This window comes from Oxyura jamaicensis, chromosome 4 (assembly GCF_011077185.1).
Source record: "Oxyura jamaicensis isolate SHBP4307 breed ruddy duck chromosome 4, BPBGC_Ojam_1.0, whole genome shotgun sequence".
Classification (NCBI taxonomy): Eukaryota; Metazoa; Chordata; class Aves; order Anseriformes; family Anatidae; genus Oxyura; species Oxyura jamaicensis.
Window position 1 is genome coordinate 64212395 of NC_048896.1, and position 25721 is coordinate 64238115.

General features: G+C 36.1%; 1 protein-coding gene across 2 annotated transcripts in view; it reads right to left on the bottom strand.

Moving 5' to 3' along the window:
- Positions 1–21934, bottom strand: part of SYNPO2 (synaptopodin 2) — a 91965-nt gene extending 70031 nt beyond the window's left edge. The window contains exon 1 of one of the 2 annotated variants that reach the window (XM_035326330.1): positions 21681–21934. In XM_035326330.1, coding sequence (XP_035182221.1) covers positions 21681–21809 — 129 coding nt within the window. In that variant the 5' untranslated portion in view covers positions 21810–21934. The remainder of the gene's footprint in view (positions 1–21680) is intronic. The other variant, XM_035326331.1, reaches the window with a different exon arrangement.
- Between the last annotated feature and the right edge of the window lie 3787 nt (positions 21935–25721).

A 25721-nucleotide genomic window follows, 5' to 3' on the forward strand; every position in this document is an offset into this window, starting at 1 on the left:
TTTTGGCTGCAGGCAAGATTTAGATATTAGTCAGCACCGTTGGTCCATAACCCAAAAAGGCATTACTGCAGACAACAACAACAAAAAATCTTGCAACCACTTTCAGTTTCTGAATATGATTGCAAAAAAGCAAAGTGAACATTTTAGATTGTGAGCATGAAAATTTTCCTCTAGAAGAATTAGGTGTTAGGTTTTCTTTCATAATGAATTGCTTATATCCTAGTACTCAAGATGTTAGCCTTTGTTGTAGGAATTCACATTGGAGAATGGAACCCATTTAAGAGCACACTTATATTTATTACTTTGAACTAACAGAAGTATTCTCACCAGTATTTCATTCTCATGAATCCTGAAGTACATACAGGACTGTTTCTTACTGCTTTTTTAAATAGGAGTGTTTAGGCCTCCAAAATTTACCGAGTTGGAGTTTTGTTGATGCGGTGTGTAATTTTATGTTGCTAGGAGCTGAGGATGCTAAATAATGCACAGGACAGTTCAGAAACCCCTACAATGGAGCACTAAGAGGAGGCAGCACTGGGAAAGGGAATAGGACTTCACTTTCAAATTGCAAGTTTGTCCAGTGTGCTTTTTCATTCAAACATAACTTCTTACAAAATGTACTGTCAAATGAAAGACAACCAAGCAGTAGGTAAATATATTCTTATGTGCTGGTCTCAGTTACGAGTGATACTTTGTCACTTGCACCCAGTTTCCTGCTAAATCTGGCTTTTGTATGAAGTTCAATGCCTGTTATATACTAAAATCAGATATTTACTTGCTGATGAATACCTAAAAACTAATGCTGAAGAATACCTAAACACTGCTGAACAAATTAAATCTACAGTCTTCAGGAAATGCTCAGGGTGCTTCCTTTTAAAGATGAAAATATCTCTCATTAAATCAATTAGTTACCATTCAGAGGAAAAATAATCTGGAGTATCTGAAGGTATTAGTAGACTATTTAGTTATATCTACTTGATTAAGGTTATTTCCTGCCTAATAGTTCAGACAGGATATTTTGAAAATCCAAAGTCATTCTTCTAGATAACTGCTGCCCTCTCTGCAGGGGTTCAGCAGGAGTCCTCAGCAGAAGAGGGAAACAAGGCTTTGCTCACAGTCCTGTATTCTCCTGCTGTTGCTTCTGTTTTCCTTCATCCACAAACTAAGGCAGCACTTCCTCAGTCTTTAGGAAATCTGTGTCTTGCTGCACCACCACCTGCTATGGGTCCTGAAAAATTACCAATGTCAAATGAACCAAGATGGGCCGATGCCACACACTGCCACACAGTCCTGGATGTAATCAAGTCCTGAAAACGTTGTAACTGTGCAATGCAATGGCTCGTGTTAGACACCAGTGATAACTCAATATGCTGTTATGCAAATCTGTGAAGACTGATTTCTGTGGTCATAGCCATTTCTGATTTAGGGGGTCTGTTTATTGTACTTGTTTACTTAGTTCTGCTGATGTAATCTAATTCAATTTAACCAAATTATTTCCTTCTTTCCTGTCTGCTGCCAGCCTTCTCCCTCCCTAAGCTCCCTGGCAGCCAGGTCTGGGATAGGCTTTTAAAGGAGCACAGACTCTCTTTTGCAGTCTTTTGTGATATCAATCCTGTTGCTATCAGGTAGAGCACTGGCTTGGAAGTGGGGAACCTCCTGTGTCTCTTGGCCTCTCACCCCCAGCAGCAGAGACCTTGCCCTCTCCTACCATATACCAACCAGGAGGCCCTCACACAGAACAACACTGTAGTACACTAGCAGCAGCAGCAACAGTATCACACTTTTTCCTCACATCTTTTCACCTCACATCTTTTTAAAATGTGAGATCTGCAAAACAAATTTTCCAGAAATCCATTAAAATGACTTCAATTCTAAAATTCTGTCTGCCCAGTCTACTGCAAGGGTAAATTATGGCTGCAACTTTAGGTCTCTCATCACAAATGTACCTCATAAAGCAACAGCAGTTCCTCAAGTGCACTGTACAACCTAGAACAATATGAAGTTATGCAAGATTATTGGGTTCTCCCAAAAAATGAATGTTTGCGATACATACATGAACCATGTTTGGCCAGGACATTCTCAGCTGATCAGGCATAAGCAAGGTGGAAGGGAGTGATGAGGGTTTTGAAGCAATTTTTCTTTTAAAATCTAGCTTTGAAGGCTACAAGATATCTCACATATATTTAGAAGAAGATTCAATTTCAATTAGTCTCATGGCAGTTTGAAATGTTCAGCATTTTCCTGTAAACTTCCTAGGAATAGGAATTCACATACATAGACAATCTTGCCAAAATAGTGTTCTGTTTTTACTTTTGAGATGTGAAACTCCCATTGAAATGACTTGGTTGTTTTCTATTAACTTCAGCCTCACTTGGCTCAGTCTTAGAGAAACACTGGGGAAAAAATTATAGCACTAGAAGTGGGAGAAATCAAAAAAAAAAAAAATCATTTTAAATTACAATTTAAAAAAGAACTGCTCTTTTGCAAACTTTAATTTATACAAATGGCCACGCACTATCACACGCACTTTTGTACATGCACTTTCACATCAAAATATGAAGCTATAGCAGTTTAATATTTAAGTGAACACAGAAATATATGTGCATTAAGGACAAAGTAATTAAAAATCTTAAAATATATTAACACCTTTCTGTTGTGACTGATGAATTATTGTCTTTGTTTAGAGTGGAAAAACTGTAAAATACGGATGCAGAATATTCTTTGGACTACACAGTAAGAAGTGTCTTGATATGAAGCAACTGACTTATTCCATGAAGTTTTATTCATTTACGATGTCCTATAACTTTAAGGCAAAATGGTATTTTTTCATATATTGTGTTCCCCTCCAGATGGTTTCTACAGAATTTTGGCAACCACATGCAATGATTATTGTGGTTGCCCTTCTAATCTCACACACTTTAAATAGACAAGCCATATCCTTACAAAAATATTACAGACTGTTCAGCAGATCTTTAACTATCAAACTGTGTTTGACTATCACGTTAAATAGAATATCCTGACCCTATTGCCTGGGGTTTAGATAAAAACATTGAAACACTTACCTATTTAAAGAGTGGACTATATACCAGATTTTTCTAGTAGTTCACTGTGCTGCATACCTACTTCTCTTGCTAGAGCAGCAATAGCTAAACAGCTAGAGGAGAGCTTAAAAAAAATGCTTCTCTCCATATCTTGCATGAAACACTTGCTAAACACTCAGCATCCATCACCCAGCCATCGCATTTTTAAAATACATCAGCTAGCATGTACTTTTTCTATGCATATTCCTAGTGTTAACAGTCACAAGCACTATTAAAACTTAGTTTTGAGGCATAACACCAGTTTCTCTCCCATTTGTAAATAAAAATAGGATACTTGAATGTTGCAGCACACAGAAAAGCAGAACTTTAAGTGGTATGTTGGAGATGTGATTTCATGCATCAAATTGTAAAATCTAAGATGGGGTTTGTAATAAAAGGGTACAATGATGACTTGAGTACTGCCCTGTGCTTTCTGATCAGCCTCCCCTTTGAATGACACAGTAAGCAAAAGTTACAAGGTATAAGACTGCCTCTTTCACATCTATGTGCTATGCCAAAAGTTGCTGTTGCTGAATCATAAACAGTATCAGACGTTTAACGTGAAAAGGGCTTTTTTCTGTCCTAACTTTACTATTGTATTCTTTAAGCTGTCAGGGGAGAGAACAATAAAAGGAACAAAACAATAATATTTACTTGTAGCATTTATAGTCCCAAATGTCCACAGCATAGTCATTTATGTAATTAAAGTAGCTTCATGTCAAATAATTTTATTACTGTGAACAGTTGGACTTACAGTGTTGGGGTTTTGAGGAAGTTCCAAGAAGCTGAAGTATGTGGGGCGCAGTGGAAGAGCTGCACTATCTGTGCATAGCTGAGTGATGATTCCCAAGTTTGCTGCATGTATTTGGCAGTCAGTGATTTACACCGGTGGGTGTAGGAGCTCACTTTAAGGCCAGACCAGAATAACGTAAAGGTAAAGTTTGCATTTGAAAGGAGAATTCTGTCTCATCTGTAGAACAGAGAGTAGGGGTAAATGCTTTATTTTTCCTGACCTTTTTCCCCTTCCCTTTAAAACATTACTGTATTATGTTGATTTACAACATTCTGGAAAATGTGGTATTTTCCACTTTAAATCTATCTTTACTGTGCCCCAAACAGAAGATAATTGGGTTTGGTTTTATTAAAATCCTTTCTGAACTTTTTACACTGTAGCTATTCCTCTCAAATGAGTCATACAATAACCATTCCCAGTTTGTAGCCAGTTCTCCAAAGAAGCAGAAGAAAAAAGAAACAACTTCCTTTTAAGGGAATGAGACCTGTTTGTAATGATAAACCTCCTTCCATTTCTATTTGAAGACATTCTCCATAACCCAAGAATTGATAGTTATAAAAACACTACCTACTTTATTTGGATTACAAAAACACTCATAGCTATAGAACATTGTTTAATGTTAGCCTAAAGCATCTGTATATACAGTCACACGTAGGAGTATTGTTGAAATTACATGTGATATGTCAAAGGAGCATTTAGTTCACCGTAAGAAACAGCCTGGAAATTGTTTAATTTCATTTTACTTAATGTTTAAATGGGTGAATTTAAACAAAAAAGTATTTAATATTTATGTGTAAAGAAAACAGTTCAAGTGTATGTAATTGTATAAGCAAGCTAACAGCAATTTCTGTTCAAGTGTGGTACGATTCCCAAAAATCATCATACTGCTTGTATGCTGGAATATTCATTCACCTGTTCCTAGAATTTGGGAAAACAACTATATGGCATTGCAACAATTGCTAAAACCTCTGAAAACCCCTGCTTTTTAAAAGCAGCTATTTGTACATCTACTCAGTTTCCATCTTTAGGAACTGTAACCGCTGTTTAGGTGCCCTCGATATGTATTTCATTTTCAAACTGACTGCCGTCCTTCCAAGGTTCTTCTATTAGCCTTGCAACTAGAAAGTAAAAGTTCTTCTGATACCATATGAAAAAAAGATAGAAACATTAAAACATTGGGATTGCTTGGGTTTTTTCCTCTTCTGGGTGGAATAATTTTGCAACTGAGAACATGCAGAAATGTATTCTACTTGTAATGTATTCTACTTGCAATGTAGGCTGTAACTCAGGTAGGAACCAGTTTTCAGAATCTAGTACTGTAAGAAAAAGAGCACAAGGCGTGAGACTTGCAGTAATTTTCTAAAAGTTGGCAAGAAAGCCATGATTATTTTTTATTTTTTTAAGATATCTAACCATGGGTATTTTTTTCAGGATATTAATTTTAAGTGTGTAAAATGTGTGTTATTGCATACAAATTAAAATATTTGGTTGGAATTGCTACTTAGATGGGAAATTGGAATAGAAATACAAATAGAAATACAAACAAGCTAAGGGTTGAAGGGGAAAAGAACTGATATTAAATTCAGATGCAAGAGTAGAGATGAATTAAGTTGTATTGCAATCCATTTAGCTCTGAACCCTGACACTATAGTTTATTAGAGAGGTGGAGACAACAGAATTCTTTGTGACACAGATTTGTATTACCAGAGGAGCTACAGCAGACTTCTTCTGTGTTGTTAAAATAAATTAATCAAAACCAGCAGGGGAGCATTCTTGAATTACAATGGTTGCATTATTAAGGAACTGTAAAGACTGAATTTTTAAGGAAATCCAAGAGGCATGTAGCTTGGGAAAGAGACAGTTGGTTTTTAATGCTGCCATTTTTAACAATTCTGGAGTAATAAAAGAGACTGGGTATTGTTTCAAGCAGATCTTTGGCATACATTTTCTATTAATTTAATTATCTTTCTGAAATATTGTTATGATGTACTAACCCAAGCATAATATGGCAGCTCTCGTTCCACTCTAAAGTGCTTTAATGACATTTGGCCAAAATCTGTGCCAGCTTGAAGACATGTCAGCTATCTTACAGATGCAGCTGTACACACAGAAGTCTGCAGTCCACACATTCATGAAATGCAGCTGTCCTATGCCAGAGCACAACTGTGTGTGTCTTTTAGGAGGTAAAGTAATATTTTCCAAATAAAACTCTCAAAACAGGAAGGGACACAGGGTAACTAATGTAATCAGATCCAAGGCACAAGTTGGAATTTGGTTGAGACACTGTAAGTAGTCTCTCTCCTACAGATAGACTTTAAAAACTAAAATGATTGCAGGTGGTCAGAACTGCCAGGCACACATTTCCTGCTAGGGTCACTCAGGGGCTGGCCTAGCAGGGATGCTGCCATGTACCGAATGCACAGCAGTAACTTTCTGCAACACTCTGGTTTTGTCAAGAAGGAAGAGCCTTGAAAAAGGAGATTGCAATTTGAAGTGGTATTATTTCACTTCGAAGCACAGTTATTTGTTGCAGCATAGGTGTACTTTGTATAAAAGCATTCTGCTAGATATGAAAGACAACAATCACTGCTGTTGCTAGTATTCCTATTAAGTGACATCTGGCTTACAAAATATCAGCCAGCTGTGGTATACCAATGAGACAGTCACACACAGGAGTTGTATGGGTACATCTCCATTTCCTGAAGACAAGGAACCGAAGTGTGAAAGTGCTTCCGCATTACCTATTATTATGTAATGGAAGAGCACAAGTAAAAAGCATAGTGTTTTTTAAAGACTTAATAGTTTCTGTGCATTATAACTTTACTAAGCTTCCAGAAGCATTAAATCCAACTAATGGAGACAAAACCTAAGACAAGATCCTACTTGTTTAATTAATTTCAATTGACTCTCGATTTTGCTGCTAATGAACCTTCCCATTTTGAGACCTTAAAGATCTAAAGTCTGCTAAAAGAGTATGATCATTCTGAAGAATACTGTGTTACCCCAAATTACAAATATGTTCTCGCCTGTGACCTTCCTTTATGCCTCCTGGACTTTGTTGAAAATGCACAACAGTTCTTCTAGCACAGCTCCATCACCTGCTCTATTGTTATGCTGCAGAGTAATGGCCTATTTTGTAGAGTGTTACTGAAATAAAAGTTATAACTTGAAGTCACGATAGGCTTCTGTTCTTTTCCTCATCTTCCAAAACTATAAACTGTAGAAATAACAATTAAGAAAGATAATTGAAAAATGCTCTGGGACTAAAATAAAAGAAGATTTTCAAATCTTGCTCAGATGTTAGAATAATAATGAGTTTTAAAGAATTTTCTGAAAATAATAACAAAAGAAACAAGCATATGCAAATGAGCAGGATAGTCTTGTCTGTATCAAACATCTGGAAAACATAAGCACACATAAAAGAACTACCCTATCTAAGTATTTAATTTAATAACTCATCCCGTTTGAGAAGATTAACATGTGGCTATAAAATACCTACTTGTCATTCAGAATATTTCATCCCAACATAGATAGTTTTTTGACAGCTCTACAGTTATATGACTTCAGGACAAAAGCATTCCTTTTCATTTTGCAAGGCTTCTGTTATTCCAACTTTGTTGCAATCTAACTCAGTTGCATTGTTACAACCATATGGAACCTCCAAGTAACCTTCGATTGGATGAATCTGAAACTGTGCCAGATCTTCATGACTTGATCTTGAGACTGAATACAGCCTTTGCTACAGAAGCAAATAACAACAACAACAAAATGTATTTTGTACTGAGTTAAGAGGCACTTTTTGTAAATACATGTGAAATTAAGGGATTGGCAGCTGCTAAAACAAAATCCTCCATGTAATATTTCCCTTTAGATCTGTGGAAAGTGCTCTAACTCCCAACAAAGGTCAAATACTAGCTTAAAAAGATGAGACACATGCAGAACAGGAAATGGTAATCATTCTGTCTTCTCCTCTCATAGGCATTCTTCTGCTTTCAGCATTTACTAGTGAAAGAAATAATCTGAAGGAATATCTGACAATATGACAGTATGTTGTTCATGAAGGATTGTTAGAAGGAGTTTCAGGAAACCTGTGGTAATGGCAGCAAGCCCTGAGCTGCGGCACTCTTCCAAATGCCAAACACCAAAGAAAGGGAATAGAGGCTAGGAGGAACTTGTGAAGGCACAGCTAGAAACTGAAAAGTTAATTATATGGATCAGTTCTGTATTTTGGATTTGTTTCTTGAGCAAGTACTTCACTATGATTCACATTACCATTGGAAATTAATGGGTGATCTAATTACTTAACTCATGGTACTGTTTCTAGCTCTCTTTAAGAAACCTTTAGAGTCAGATGCAAATTTCACCATATTGTTGATTAAAGAAGTCATTTTAAAGATCAACTGAAGAGTGGCATTTTAAGCAATTGAAGAGGGATGTAGAAATGTACAGTGCTCTCTTTTATATGAAAGAAATTATCTGACTCAGATTGCCTCAGAAAAGTTATAACTTTGCTGACACCGTTCTTATTAATACAATTTTGAGGGACAGGGCCTGCTATATGAATTGCTAGTATCTTCTCAAGTTTCTCTGGGAAGCATACTCTTTAAGGATTGCATAGTCTTTAATCAGATGACATACGTCAGTGCCTTCATAAATTGAATTTGGTGTCAGAATCAGTGTTCAGTTTCCTCTTCTCTTTATTATTTTGCCCTGAAACTTACCTTTTTCACATTAACTTAAGCCTAATAAGTAATTTAAAGAAAACACTTCAGCAAGAGCATATTCACGTGACTGTATCAGAGGGAACGGTTTTCCAGGTCTTTCCTTTTGTGTGGAAGAAACAATAAATCTGCATGTTGAAGTAAGCTTTATCCCTGGCCTGAGAGCATGTTGCAAATGTAAAATCAGAGAAATCAAGAAAGTTCAGGGAAGCTTTTAAATGAAACTAATTCAGTTGGACCAACATGTAGGTTTTGCTTTAAGTGATGTATAGGTATAATGTGAGGTTGTGCAAATCCCTAAGGGCTTGTTGCTTTCTATTGTGCTATAAAAGTATAAAAACAGGGAATTTTGTAGTACATCATTTCCTCTCCCAGTAAGGTGTACAACAGTGCTACAATACAAAATGGAGTAGGTGTCACTAAGAAACCTATTGACACGGTATTTGAAGGCTCACTTGTCATGATTTGGAGGATACCTATGAGAAGAAGCTTTTTAGTTGGGTAACAGACAAGCGAGAGACATTGCATAGAATTGAAGCAATAGGTAGCTGCCTCTGCACAGTTTGTAGAGGTAAAGCTGTGACTGTCAGCATGATTCATCCAGTCATTGAAATAAATGTTGTTCCTTGTTTTAAAAACAGCACACAAAAAATAAAATTATGAACATTTTACAGCCTTGAAAAAATGCCTGGGTCTAGAGCAGTAAAAGGCTTTGGGAAGACATTTAGTTTGGCTCTCATTTTAGGTGAGTTTTATTGCCATGTTGTAGCCTAGAACACTTGAAAATAAAATATATTTCATAAAAGGAAGGGATCCTTCCCACCCTGTTCAATTTCAGCTGAGATTGTGGTAAAACATGGTCCAGTCACTGCCTCTCTATTTTTATCCCAGGACCCAGCAGCTGGTGAACTGTGCCAGGGATTAATTCTTCAGAGCTGGCTGATGCAGGAACCCAGAAGGCTTGAATTCAAGTCTGGTTTGAACAGGCCAAAGCATCTTTAGTTTTCTCTTGAGTCAATTAGCACCCAATATCAATTTGTGCTAATTTGCAGTCCCTGCAACTTTTCCAGGCCTCTTATGCAAATCAGGACTGGAAGCAAACAACAACTGAATGACCCAGGAGGGTGGTACGGGGCTCAGCACCAATTGTTCTCAGGCAGAGCATTTCAGTGCTCCATTTGTTCATGTAGTAACACTAAAAAAAATGTCAGGCCACAAAGATGACCATCTCCTTGGGCTTAATTATCATACCCATTGTACTGTTCTTGCCTGTATAGAAAAAGAGGCATGCAAGGTCCTCTCACTAGATTTAGATTCACTCGATTGTTTTTCACTGTTGCTGTAAATATAGATGAAGAAAGCTGTAAGTCTGAGAGTTTGGAAAATATTTGCTTCTGTGGATTGACAAGAGGTTTTAAAGTCAAATCATTTTGTACTCACAGATTGTGCCATTTAATTCAGAAATCTTTCGGTAACATTATGTTGGGAATCTGGGAAGTGACTTAAAAATGTAGCACATGTAGGAGCTGAATGAGGGCTTTTCAAAGAAAGATGCAGTCATGGAAAAATATGTTGGATCAAACTTATAGTGATCTCTTAATTTCAAAATATTCAAGTAAAAATGGGCAGAAGCTGAAAAACTCAGGTAGATTTCCAACATCCCTAGCTGTTCAAGGATGCATCTTTAGAAGGGCTAGTATTGCAGGCTGAAGTCATAACAAAAATGAAGGGAGGGAAAAGGAAAAGTAAGATAATGAGGAATTTAGGGGGGAAAAAAAAAAAAAAAAAAAAAAAAAAAATTTCTAGGAAAAAAAAAAAAAAAAAAAAAAAAAAGAGATACTTCAAAGTTCATTTTAAATTGTATACAAGATCTGGGAGACTTCTTAAATCTTCCATTTCTCCCAGCCCTGGCCTTTCTCATATTGGGCTGGAAGAAACTTAGGTTTGATATAATGCTTTTTTTTTTTTAACTCTCTTTTGTTATTTCACTACATGTATTACATAGTAGTGTGTACTATTACATGATTATACAATGCAAAACAGATAATGATTTTTTTTTTTCTTTAAAGGATTATGTCTGCTTCTTTCTTAAGACCTTCTGAAATATTTCTTTTTTAGTTACTTTAAAAAAAAAAAAAAAAAAACTGACCTAATTATAGTATTACAAAATCACAAATCAAACCCTAGTACAAATTTATGGGCCCCCCCTTCAAGATATTATATTCTGTTTGCATGCAGGGCTTAATAAGTAGATGTGATGGGAAGAATTTAAATGGCTTGAAAAAAGCAATGAGGGATGTAGATCTTGATTAATTTGATAATATGTGATTCTTGATTTGTTTACATATTTATCTTGAATGAACTAATTCTACACTTTGAAATTACTCAGTCTGAGAGTTGCTGAACTGAACAATACTCAACAGCTTCAGTAAGAAGATACTAAAGCTAACAAGCAAAATTTCTCAAAGGTGTATCTATCTTTGCATTCAGTTACCTGTGATTTTGGGGGCTGTGAATAATAGCACCATCTAGTGATAATCAATAATATGTCAGTATCATGAAAAGGTCATTATTCAGCCTGGGTGTGATTGCATGCTGCTAATTCACTTAGCAATGGGATTTGGGCACTTGAAAAGGAAAAGTGCTCTAGATGTAATTTCTATCTCAGTTTAATGACTAGTATCTTCCTCATGATACCCCTAAACACGCACAGCACATCTAAATCCAAACTTTGGCTGACAGTATGGATCCCATGAAATAAAACTTTAAAAATAACATTTTGCTTCATAAACAAATGGCACAATTTTATTAGGCATTATTGTAACAAACCTTCCCACAAGTTTGTGAATAATTTTTTTTGTATTGATCAGCATAATGGAGTCATTCATCTGAATGAGAATTTAGGTGAAACTATGCTAATTAGCTAGTTTTTTTTTATATGTAAATAAGTCAACAATTCTAAAGCCTTGGGTTTTCCACAGTGAGGGATGTGGAACAGCTGCTTCTCTGTAAGGGCCTTAGACATTAAACAATGCTATATTTTAGACTTTGCTTAAAATATCCTTGATTAATGATAGCATTTTCTAATTTGAAGAGTTTTATAAGCAGGTCTTATACTATGCATTCTGGGAGTATTATTTCCAGTGTGCAGGGAGATAATTATGAATATATGATAATATATAAAGCTATTTATCCCTTTCAGATTATTTCCATATGCATCCTCTGTAATTAAATCAGTGGCTTATGGCAGCTAGTCTTTGAAGTTCTCTCTACAGAATAGGAAAATGTAATTTGTGGAACAAAATGCTGATCAGTGTATTCCAGCCACATCTGTTATGCTCTAGTAGTTCAGAGATTTCAGCGATGAGAGAGTTCTTGCAAAGCAGAAGGTTTCTTTTATTTATTTCAGTCCAGAGGTCTGGAAGTGACAGGCACTATTCTAACCAAGTAACAAGGTTTAAATTCTTAGGCATTGTTAGGCCTCAATTTTCAGTGAGTTCACTGAAAGTGATGCTTAAGTAAGGAGCTGTATTTCTATATTCAAATGAAAGTACTTCTGAGAGAATGGTAAGAGAACACAGAGAAAGAATTTCTTGCAGAGAAGAAGGATCTAAGTTTGTATAGACAGATAAATAGAGATATGTCTTCAGGAGCACTGGTGTTAGTGGTTGAGTAAAGCTAATAAAACTCATGACAGTGAATCCCCTTGAATACAGTAGATCCAGGCACAGGCAACCACTATAATTACAATTACACAATTCTCCATTTGGATGCTTTTCTGTTTTTTGCATTATACTTAGAGCCTTTCCAAAGTGATGCCAGTTCAACTGTTGAAAATGCATCTGCAAGTTAGGTGTGCCAACTCAAGGAGTTACTGTCTGCCTTGTCCAGCCACAGCTGTGCATGCTGGAAAGGTTGCCACCCAGAGCTGCTTGGCACTCCTCTCTTTCCTCCTCCCTGTGCTAAGGTGGAGGTTTCCACACTTCAAATCAAGTAGATGAGATGCTCTAATGATTGGTCCCTAAGCTCTCAGTCAAAATTAGGTGAGTTAGCAAAGCCCTGGTATATACATTGTTTAAGAAATACCAGCTTATTTCAACCGACACAAACCTATTTGCAAAGCTGAAGGAAGCAAGAGGGCAGTTACAAGTAGTCCCTTCAACCAATAAAACTTTGCAACTGAGAGATATGTCCACAGCCTAAATTCCCTCCTTAGCTTACACTGATACAGTATGCCCATCAGTAAGTGTCTCAAGTATCTAGTAATGTCAGTCTAATACCTATTACTAGCAATCATTTCACTTTCTTATAAATTGGCAAACTGAAATGCCTTCAACTCAAAAGTGTATCTTGGTGCTTACAAAGACTTCCAAGACAGCTTGGAAGTAAAATATACAATTACCAAATAGATCAAAAAAAAAGTTACATTATTCAACAGTGTTACTGGAATACCCTGAAGTCTGTTTTTATTAAGTTTATTTTTTTCTTTTGAAAGGAATTACTTCTGCTAGACTAAGAATATTGTAGGAAATAGATCTCTAGCAAAAGCTGCTACACCCTTCCCAATGAGAATTTTTATTCATGATATCTGCTTCTAATTAAATATCTATACTATATAATACATCTTAACACTCAGATGTTTGCCCTTTAAGGTCAATGGCAATTCTCCCATTGAGTTCATGGGAAAAAATGCAACTGCTTTGTTAAGGAGTCCTTTATAGTAATTTCAGCTGTTTGGTTTTTAAAACAAAGATTCTTCTCTTCCACCTTTGCCTACAGACAACAAGTAGTTCCTGGTACTCCTTATATAAGAGTACTAGGAAAGGGGAATTTGGTGTTACAAAATTATGCTCACTTGTCATTCAGTTTGCTTTTCTTTGTTACTACTGGGTGCTGCAATGGGCATATGATTGTCTTGCTTTTTTTTTTTTAGAAACTTTCTGTCTTGAAATTCCATATTGTAGCAATTCATGAGATATGTGACATGTTTATGTATATAGAGAACATACCAAATGAAACCATCAAGACAGATAATCCATATAGAAAACCGTAACTTATCTACTTTGCTCAGAGTTTTGACCCACCAACGGTTCATCTGCTAATTAATTGTAATAAAAAACATGTTTACAAAAACCAAAGCTTCCAGCTTCCTAAATGGGGCCATATTTCTGAAATTTACTTACAAAAATGCAAGTTTATAAAATAACAATTCCACAACTGCACTGTCCAGGATGACATAACTCCTTTGAAGAAAAAGGTTACCCATTCTTCAGTTGCCCCAACCCAGATGTAGCAAGGAGATACCAAACAAAGAAGGAAATTTAAAGGATTCAAAATATGTTTCTGTGGAAGTATAAAGATTTGTAGGCAGTGCTTCCCTGCTAAACAAGAGAAGAAGATCCTGTGCTGTGCCCAGAACTGAAGCACATAGAGAGCTCACGGCATGAGCCTATCAACTCTGGAGAGCTTAAAACCAATTTTTCATTGCAATTTTCCTTCCCCATAAGCAACAAATAAAGCAGCCACTTCACTCTTCTTAGCACCCCACTAGGAGTAAGGTGCTGAGGTGTTTTGAAGATTTTTGGCTTTCATGCTCAACACCATGTTATATTGGCAGGTAACCAAAGGATAACACTTTTTTTTTTTTTTTTTTTTTTGGTGCAAGCTGAAGTGTTTCAGCCTAAATGTGCGTTAGCTTCTTCCTAACATCCAGACTGCTTATGGACTGCAGATTCTAATGAAATGGGACAGATGGGAAAAATTACAGAAAAAGAAAAAGAAATCCACTGTGTAACTTGTGTACATTAGGTCTGAAATTTAAAACCTTCAAGCTGATATCCAGGGCTTTTCTTTAATGCCTGTTCTGTTCCAGCTAGCAAACAGTACTGGTTGCAATCTAAATGTTATCATTTTTGTCCACAGTTAATTCCCTGCACAGAATTGTTCCTTTTAAAGTAGAAGCTATCTCTGTGAATCAGTCTCACTTTATAGAATGCTAAGCATTTAACCCATGAAATATGGTCCCTAACACAGATTTCTGCTCTAGAAAGTAAATCTGAAGCACACTGAGCTTGGAAGAAAGCCATTCCATGATTTGCATAAATTGCTTGCAGTATCCTCTCCATCAATCTGACACAATCCTAAAGGGTTTTGTAAACAGCATTTCCTGTTGTGATATTTTACTGTGAATATGGCCAAAGTCTTACTATTACATTCACATTCACAATAAGAATGCAATGGCAGAAAATACAGAACAATGAAATATAATAATGTCATGCAGTGTACTTTAAATGTTTCCAGCAAAGAACCTAAACAATGGGGCAAAGCTCTGTACAAAGCAACTAATCTGATTTAGTAGGAATACACTGGTTTTTTTAACTTGTTCGGTTTAAATCAGTGTGAATTGTGTCATTCATTCTATTCCATTGAAAACTCTCCTAGTATGAGAGTTGGGAAAGTATCTGTTAGAAACAAACACAGAATACTTCCATGTATCCAAAGCATGCTTGTATTTGTCTAAATACTGTGGAAAGCATGCCAAAACCAGCTTGGTATGTAGTTCTGTATATCTAAAACAGAGTGTACAATCATGTGCTGGTTCAGCCTGCAGCTTTTAAACAACTAGATGGGACTTCAGTACTAAACATTTCCACTGGCACAATAGCTGGAACGCAAAAGTTTGGAGCTAGAAAATGCAGAGCCCTAACCTTGGGAAGTGAATATAAGCCTTTGCTGCTAAAGGTGTATGACGTTTTCTTTCCTAATTATTTTTCTGTTTCTAACTAGCAATGAGAGCTTTTCAGGAACAGTTACTCAGTAGTGGAGTATTTTAGTTAGATTTTGTGAAACTTAATTTGTTCCTTCATTTTGCAAAATAAATTCACCTAAACTCTGTAAAGCCCAAGTTCTTCGCTGTCTTTCAATGGAAGTTTTGTCATTTACTTAGATAGAAGCTGAGCTGTGTCATCTGAACATATGCAAAAAATGTTATCAGTTGTTAAATTGGGTCAGGCCCCATAAAGGATTCAAAATCCTCTCAGGAAAAGATAGAGGGAAAAAAAAAAAAAAAAAAAAAAAAAAAAAACACTTTCCACATAACTCTTCATGTGAAAGAATATGTAAATATGCCTTACAGGGTTTCCTGAATATCAGCAAATACAGGCTGTGTCAGATGGTCTGAAGACTGAATTTGAGAATAAGAGCTTGTCCAGGCTGTGAAAACAAACTATGTTTGGAAATGTATTAGCTAGCAAATTTAAACAAACAGTTTTAAATGCAGTCCAAGTAAGGCAAGTTGTGTTTAAAATCTTGTAGGTTAACTCTAAACTCCCCTCCTTTGCTGCCAAAGTTCAGCTAGCATGTTTTAAACATGGATTGCTCTGTCTGCATTAGCATAAAGTTGTATTCAAATTCTATTTAAAATGTCCATTGATACAAATAAGGAACCATCAGCAGGGTCGTGTTAGTACACTACTGAGCCTTTACACTGCATCTATGCATCTTCTTTTCAAATGCACTAACATTCAGTAAGATCTTACTTGACTATGCATTAACTAGTATATTTTCAGAATCAGATGGCACCAAAGTACCAACTCCAACTCAGAGATGATTGCTGATGTCATCTGGAGATGTCCCGATACAAAGTGGTTATTTCCTGCGTCTCCTGCATCTCAGGAGGAGGATGGTGTTCCTAGGTCATCAGTGCAGAGGCAAGCAGGCAAACAAAAAAACTGCTTCAGCAGCTGATGGTTCGTACTCATCTGTGTGACTCAAATGAGCTGGGAGCACAGGTATAACACCAAGTGTATTTGCCGTGTCTCAGCTAGGATGTAGCAAGCAGAACCTCAGCTTCTGCTAACCACGTGTTTCTACCTGGCATTTTGGGCACACGTCATTAATGAAAATGTAGGAGAATGACAGTGACTTAAAAGTGTTTCTTTAAATCTAGTGGCACTGGTGTACTTTGTGGGTGGGCCAAATGTGTGCTGACATACCTCTCATGCGTGTGCCAGTGGCGTGCTTTGCCTTACCTCAGGATCAAAAACATAACTGTGCTAACGTATCCTATACTGTATTTTTTCTCTACTAGAATTAAGTGTAAAGGTCAACTTGATGGAATTCTCTTGGGCTTGTTCTGCATGTGTCAAGTTTTTCAGATAAACGCAGGAAGAAAGCCAAACAACCACACTAGAGCCCACCTCTGTATACATCCAAATTAACTCATCAAATTCAGACATCAACGTTTCACACTAATGGCTCAGGTTGGTGCCAAGTCTTTGAGCTTCTCTTTCAGTTTCAGGTTGCATTGAATCCAAAATGATGAAACTGAGACTTGAATTGAAATCAGAGAGTTCTCATGGACAAGTGCACAGGTCCAAAATGACAAGGCAGACAGTTGTCATGTCATAACTAAGGCAAAGGTAAAGCTACTATCTGTGTAGCAGTAGCAGTCCATTTAAGAAATTGGCAAAATAGTCAAAAACTGTAAATGTTTTACATGAAGCCTAGCTGAAGCCATTGGATTTGAACTGTGAATTATCAAAGTATTTCACAGAATTAATTAGGACTATAGTTAACATTTACAAGACAATGGAAATTGCATGATATTTTGCATGTTCTGACATAAAAGAACATCCATTGAAGTAGAGCAAAGGTTTTCAGGTGCAAAACCACACTGAGTTTCAAAACAGTTTCAAAAAAAAAAAAAAAAAAAAAAAAATTAGTTTCAAAGTGTCCATTAAGTTATTTGAAATAACTTGAAATTTTAGAGGATAGGCATTATATTTGTAATTATGCACTGGCAAGTTGGTATGGTAGAAATTAAAGGAGGGGAAATGTTACCATTTTGTTTTTCTAAAAATTTAGTTGAAAAAGTTGCTGAAAAAATACATTAAGTTTATCAGCACTTTAAAAAAAACATTATGTGTTTCTCCATATACAGTTAGACGGTATTCTGCCATCAATAAATCAGGGAGAGATGAGGATGCTCTCAAAGATATTCGATTCCCTTTGAAGATGTGTTTTTTGCTGACATATGTAGAAATATAGCTGTGTTAATCAGAATATAGACATATTTACCAGAGTACTTCTAGACCTGATGTGATTTGAAATCACTAACAAGTGAGGCACCACTCTGAGTAACATCAGTTTCTTCAGTGTCTTAAGCAGAATTGATCATAAGGGTTTGTAAGCATCTGCTCATTTTTACTTTTAGGATACCGATATGAGAAAGAGGACTGAATTTCCTTTGAAGTGGTTAGAGGTCTAAGTGATGGAACTTATCACCCTTGAATATTAGAAATAGACAGTTAATTTCCCAAACTTAAGTTAGCAAGACTTTGACAGTTATAAACAATGAGTTCATCAAATTGCTGCTTGGTGTAGGTAATGAATATGCTGAACATAGCGTACCTCTGTTGCAACCAGGTAATTTACTGGAGTTACACTATGGTTGAATTATAAATCAGTCATCAACAGACAACTACATTAAATTACCTGTTGCCAGAGAGGTGCTTCTTAAAGGATATAGCTACACTATATCTGGTATTGTTAAGTGTTAGTAGGAACGTTAACAGGACTATTTCAAATGATAGTCCAGAAAATCATCCATCATTTTGTAAATACAGTTTTTATATGTTTTATAAATTAAAAACTGCAAAGATATTTACATGGAAAAAGTCCATGATATTGAGAAAAATAATAATTCTTTCATGCATGTTATAGTGGAAACAGAAGGGACATCACGTGTCACTTTGCTCTTATATATCTGGAATTCTTAACCATCTAGGGTCACTGTTATACTGAGATTTCCAAACCATCTCCTGCTTTGGAAAAGGTACTCTATAGTGCTATACTGACACGTTTTATTGTTGTTGTACATGCACAGCACAACTGATACAACCACTGTTTTCCTTTGTTTGGTAGTCCCAATTATCTTTTTTATTTCCAGAACATTCATTTATTAAATAGCTTTCTATAGCACAGTGTCCCCTTTGACAGTGCATTTAAAACAGATATTTTTTAGTCCATTTTAATGTATTTGGACATACAAAGTTTATGCAAAATATTTTTAATGGACAATATTTTTGTGAAGTGTTTACAATAGCAGACTTAACAAAATAAGTTGATCTAAGGATCCAGGGTTTGAGTTGGGGGGTGGATAAACATTTTGTATGCTTCTATGGAAAAAGAGTCAAATGTTTTTAAAAACTGCATGTTTTGAATAAGAGTTATAAATGGACAAAGCAACGTGATACTTTATGATAGTTCAAAAAAATCTCCATTTGTTCCAGTCTCACAATTAAATTATTGAGATGTCTTGAACCTAATTTAATGGTTTGAAAATTCTTTGCAGATGAAAATTATCTGTTTTATGTCCTGGTGAAAAAATACACCACAAGATATTTCTTAGGAAGGCAAAAGGCTTCTATCTCTCTGTTAACACTTAGCATGATAATGGTAGATGACACTTTATACTACACTCTCATTGATTTTAGAAGGAATGCTACTTGCCTATACAGTTTAAGAGCTGGGCAAGAAACAAACAATTTTTCTACACTTTTCTTGTTAAAAGTGACAAAACAATATTTTCAAAGAGCAGTCATAAGTCAAACTGGTAAAAGTTGCTTCTGGTAGTGAACTGCAATGACTTATTTCATTAGCTTTAAAAATAGTGTATTTCTTTTACCAAGTGTAGATAAGTGTGAATTTGGGTTTTTGGGTTTCCTGCCACAATTTCAGGGATTGTCTCACTTCACTCCATGTTACTTCCCTCTCCCCTTTAGATCCGTATCACAACCCCTGCTCTGCTTATGACTGGGGCCTGAGTACAGTTCAGCAGCTGTGCAGGGGTATATTGCACTCAGGTTGTGTTCAGCAACCACGAGAGCAACCCCTCACAGCTTCCTGCTGAGCTGAGATACCGAAAGAGAAATACATGCTTCTGACAAAAATTTGCGTTGGTGTAAATTGGCAATGACCCACCAGTTCCGTGGAGCTACATTAATATGCACTAGTGCAGAAGCTGAACCTTACACTTAAAAAAAATGTGTTTGGAAAACACTACCTTTGGATCTTGGAGCCAGCATGAAAATCACTATGCAATAGCTGTGTAATTGTTTAATCTTTCATGTGTTATTAGTTTCAGTTTCCATGGATAATGGAAGAAAAGCTGCAAACATTGCCTCTCCCCAAAAAGGGTCACACAGTGCCTAGCTGCAACCAATCCACCATGCTTATAACACATACATGCTGATAGACATGTACGCTTACAAAGTATTGTATCGACCTGTTGGTTGGTTTCATTTTCAAGAAAACAAGCTCATGCTTTTTTCTTTTTCTAAAAATAGATATACTTGTTTCCTAAATTTTGATATTGCCATTAGAAAAGGGGAAAAGTCACAATTGTTACCATGTCTCTAGTTCTCAAGCTCCAAATTTTGGTGGTAAAAGGGAACCAAGACTTAAGTGCTGCTGTTCAGGATGTCAATATATATATATAAAAAAAAAAAAAAAAAGTATGTGGTGTGGACTGTAGTTGTCAGAAAAACTGAAGTTTATTCATAACCTTGTGTTCAAATTACTGTGTGTGTGTTTTGTTTTGTTTTTTTGTTTTGTTTTAGTTTTATAATCAAGGGCAGTTGCCTTTCACTGTTTCTTACAATTTTTGAAGTTCTAGCTATAAATTTTCACTAGATGGCAGGACTCTACTGTTATCTATTATCAGTGGCTTTACTTGTGAAGCAACAGTTGCCTATCAGTAGGAAAAAAATTTAAACATGTTCAAGTTTTGCAAAATATTAAAATAAACCTAGAACTTTAACAATAATAATTTAAAAAAGATAAACTCAATAAAAATAATTCTCTTACTGAATATGATTAATATTATGGATTTAACTGAAAATAATAGTGAAAGCTGTTCTTTTCTTGACAGAGGAACTACAAGGACCTTCTTTTATAAAATGAGGTAGATTTACTGTTCTGCTATTTGTGTAAAGAAAGTTAACTGATCCAGTAAATTAGATGTAGCTAGTTAATAAGTATATTGACAGCTTAAAAAGTTAGAGCTTAAACAGCTGAACTTCTGATCTAAGATAATGTATTAAAATACAAAAAACTTAACACTCAGTGTACTGAAACTACCAAGATACTAAAAGGTGATCTGCAAATCCCTAGACATCTTGTCTCTCTGCCTATTTTTCTGGCCTAAGGCATATTATAATCTCTCTCAATTTAAGAAGGGAGAATCGTATGGTGAGCTGTCCCTATACTGTTTCAGCCAATGGTATTTTGCTGATCCCAGAGATCTGGACAAAATTTGTCCCCCTTGTCTAGGAAAACAGAACACAGCTCCATACAGTTACATAAGCCTCAATATCCATGACAAATCTTCATTGGTGCAATGGCATGAGCAATGATTTTTAGCAGCGCTACTTTTTAAAGTATTGTTTTGTAACTTGGGGTTACTAATTCTCCAGGGACTTACTTCAGTTTATTCTGAACTTCTGCTATCTCTTTTGCTTTCTTTTTATCCATGAAGATAATTTATGAAGCATTCAGTAGTTTTCAATGTTGTTCATGAAATATAAAAGGAAATGTTTGGCTTCTGTTAAAGCTGCTCCTAAGACTGGCTAACTTTCCAAAAAGAGAGATAACTCAGTGTAATGCTTTCCGGGATTCCCAAAATAGTAAGAACATTTTCTCATGATAAAGCTGTATTTATTCTATGCTTAGAGAAGTATCGTAAATAGATGACTGAAACAGCATTTCCTAATATGAGATTCAGTGTTGCAATATGCTGAGAACATTCAAAAGCGTACAGTGAGTTGAATAGGAGCTGAAAGGCATACATCACCTCACAGTTTCAAAACTTTTACATTCAAGAGAATGTTTGCAATATTAGTTAACTATCTATTGAAACAAATACAATCAGCACCTGTAGAATCTCTGCAAAATGTGTTAGCACATTCAAACAAGAATCACAATACAACCCACACCAACAATTTCACCCAAGGCAGGATATATTTAACAAACTGTTCTCTTCACTCGTGTTCACAAAACACTGACATCTTTCTCTCATGATCCTACCTTGGCGATTTGCAAAGGCTGCTTTTGCTCCTTGCCACCTTGCAATCTAAAGCCCCAAGGCGCCCCTCCAGTCATAGCAATGCAGATGTAATCCCCTGTGCCCATTTTCCTGGTGCAGTTAGACAGCATTCATTTACAGAAGAACATGAAAAATTTGTCTTGCAGATGTTCACCGAGCCTGAGGTTTGCCTGCCAGGCAGAGCTGGAGACCCAGAGCACCACACTGTTGCTGCTGCTGCGTACTGCACTAGCAAATGTAGTCATTCAGAAGAATGTAAGAGCTCTCTCAGACCAAGGGCACAGCCCACTCTTTCGTCAGATTCCTACGCTCAGCCCACCTTCAAAGTAAAGTAAGTAACGCTGAGGAAACGCACACAAAGAGACTCGGCCATGAGGCAGAAAAGGCTGTATTTAAACTTGAGTCTCTCGTGACAGCTAAATCAAAACAACAGCAGAAAGAAGTGTACATTTCCCAGTGATGATTTAGGACATAAGTTTACTTTAATAAATGGTGCCAGACATTTTAAACTCCAATTTACCCACTTCTTGCATTCATACTCCAAACAAAGAAGAAAGCAGAATCTCAAGTGAAACATCATGTACATCCTCTGAATTAATGATACACTTAGATTAAAAGCTTTTTAGTGTCCCATTCCTGAAATTGCTTCTTTTGCTGGTACTCTCTAGCCCCAGCATATTTAAGAATGCACTGCTATTTAGCAATGACCTGAAGCATTATTGGACCATAATAATGCCTGTTCTTATGCCTTTCCCACCATGGAAGGGAAGGGGATTAGTGGAATGAGATATCAATTCACTATAATGATGCTATCAAGAGATGATTTGCATTGTAAGGTAGACTTATTATAAGCATGAATAAAAATGATTCAGTGAGAAATTAATTAGCCACTGCATTACAAGACCTGGGTGCAATTCTGTTCCCAGTTCCTGACTTAAGGTAGTCTAACTGTAGACAGCTGACCTCCTGCATATCTAGTTGGAGTGATTTAAAAGGTGCCTGTACAAAGTGGGTTTAGTTGGTTGGCTCTAGGTCTTCAGAGATGCCAGGGCAATGGGAAACATTTGGCATTTAAGTTACATGACTTTGCATCTAAGTAGTTGATAGCTGTTGAGGGTTTAAACCCAAGTGTGTGCCCTTCGTCAGGAATCTAAAAGGTACTAAGGTAACTCAAAGACTGGGTGGAGACAGGCTCTCTAATCAAACAGAGGAAAATGTCACTCTCTAAATGTCACGATTTAATGGAAGAAAGAGTGTTTTCTTTTATTGCTTGCAAATCAAAGGCTCTGGAGAAGCAAAAGAAGCACAACGTGACTTATAATTAAATATTTTTAAAAGATACTACCAGAGAAGCCATACTCAGGAAGGGAATGGTCTTTGAAGGCTCTTTGCTAGACAACATCCGAGTGAAAAAGCCTGACTTAGAATAACTCAGTTCAAGAGGGCTAGCTACACCTTACTATCTCGTGCAATGTTGATCTGTTGCTATTGCAGATGCTTTTTAGTTTTTCCCTAAGCAAAATCTTGCTTTAGACAAAATTGTCTCCTTTTGCTTACTAATGAAAATTCTTGTAGATAATTTTATGACCGTAAAATTCTTAAGCATGTAGCTGCAAAAAAATGCTCTACTGCACTCTGTTAAATACAAAAATACTCTTGTTTTGTTTTTTACAGAAAATGAACCTTATAATGCATCAACCCTTCAAATGTTATAAATTTCTGGGCAAATTTATGTTTTTAATTACTACTAGGATGCTTTTGTATTTAGTTTGTGTTAGGCTCTTTATCATTTTGGTAAAAAAAGGATAATCAAATCAGATCCCTGTTTATGAACACGTCCAAATACTTGTAGAAAAAGCTTCCCAAACAAAAAGCTACCCAAAGCTTCCTGTGTCCTAATTTCTAACAAATAATGCTCCGTAGGCATTAACAACTCCCATTTGCCAGATACGACTTTCTTAAATGCTTATGCCTCAGCATATCTTGCTTTTTAATAGGAGTCTTATCTTCTTGTACATTCTCTGCATCCTTTGGGATTTCTAAATGCTGGTCAGAAATTGGACACATCATCATTAAAATTGGAGTCATTCACGGGGTTTATGACATTTGGGTTTCTATTTGGTCTCTATAGCACAGATAAATAGCATCAATTCAGAGATGATTATGAAGACCACTGAAAAATTTAAAGTTAACAGCAAACTCAGCCACTTAACCATTGCCCTCACCTCCATCATTTTCTCTAAAACCAAAAGATCGGAGTGTAGGCAACAACTGATCAAAATTCTGTGTGACAAACCTCAGCTTTATCAACTCAGCAAATTACAAATGCCAACATTCATCTGTGCCAAATTACAGGCAAAGCTTTGGCTTGAATCTGATCTTCTATGATAAGATCTTTATGAAAAAAAAATCTAGGTCAAACCCTCAGCTGCCCATCTGCTTTCAAGAACTGCCAGTACAAAATTCTAGCACGTTAGCACTGATGAGCTCTGGTAAACTTAAAGTAGCTAAGTAACAGAACTTAGACTTCATTGAGGCCATATATCCTGAAATGTTGTCTCTGATAGGGGGTGAAAAATGCTTAGGAAAAAAGAACAAGAACATGGAAAATGTACACTAGTTTCCTCAGGCGGCCCGCAGTGACTACCGCTCAAGAAATTGCTCAGCCAGATGCAGTTCCTTTGTATTTAGTAGTAGTTATAAATTTATTTTCTATGAACTTTTTCAGTCTCCTCTTGAGCTCACATAACTTTTAGTAGTTATAGCTGATTGTAGGAAGTCATCCCTAACTACACTGTGAAATTTTAAAAATGTTTGAATCTGGATCCTATAGATTTGACTGACATCCGCTGCTTCTTGTGTCAGAGACAGAACAAGCAATCCCCAGCTACACTTACCAAGTGTATTTGTAATGTTTTCCACTTACTTTATAGATATCTGTCATATCCACCTCAGTCATCCACATTCAAAGGAATATGTATGGCTGCTTAGTTTTCTTACAAGCCTTTGGTGAAGGAATTTGTTGAAAGCCTTTTGTAAATCCAAGATCAATCAGATCACCCTTATCCACATGTTTTTTGATCCCCTCAAAGGTAGCCTTATGTTTGTGAGGCAAGACTTCCTTTTATGAAAACTGTTTTAACTCTTCCCAGATAAGTCATATTTATCCAGATGTCCACTGTTCTTTATTATAGTTTCCACCTGTTTGTTTTGTGTAGGTATTGGACTGACAGGCTTGTTTTCTGAACATCTCTTGGAACATTTTTGTTAAAAAATGTCACTCTGTAGTCTCAGGTAACAAGGCACTTTTAAGTTAAGAGTCATCTCTTGCAGCTTCAAATTCCTTTAAAACTCTGTGTGATCTCAGTGACTATTTCATTTTGTTTGCCTACAATCACCTACAGACACTTGTCCATATAGAATCTTATGGTAATAATCAATTATGATTCTGAACAGTTTTACTGTCAGTGGATTTACCTAAAATCTAATGTATATCAACCAGTTCTGTCTTCTGGATTCAGAAGACATTCCAGCAACATGAAAAGAAATAAGACGTATGTAACGTTTCATTTCGCAGTAAAAAAAAAAAAGCTGTCATTTCAGCTACAGTTTCCTACAAAAGTACCTTAGGTCTGTGGATTCTTTAAAAATGCAAACCTTTCCACCCATTCCTTAGTAATGAGAAATAGAGAGAGGGAAAGAGGATATCATGATCTCTAATTTATAGGCAGCATTTTAGTGCTGTAAATACCTGAATGGTAAGGTTTTCTCCTTTTTAACATTTCATTCTTTTCCTATCTGATTTTTTTTCACATTAAATCAACATAGGCTAGTTCCCTAAAAATGTCAATTTTAACAACTTTCGAGTAGATTCTAACTATATCATCTGTAAACAATTTAATAAACTACACAATTTATTGTAGTATGTGATTTTAGCCAAATAAGAGAATCAGCAGGGAAAAGAAAAGAGAAGAAAAGAGAAGAGAAGAGAAGAGAAGAGAAGAGAAGAGAAGAGAAGAGAA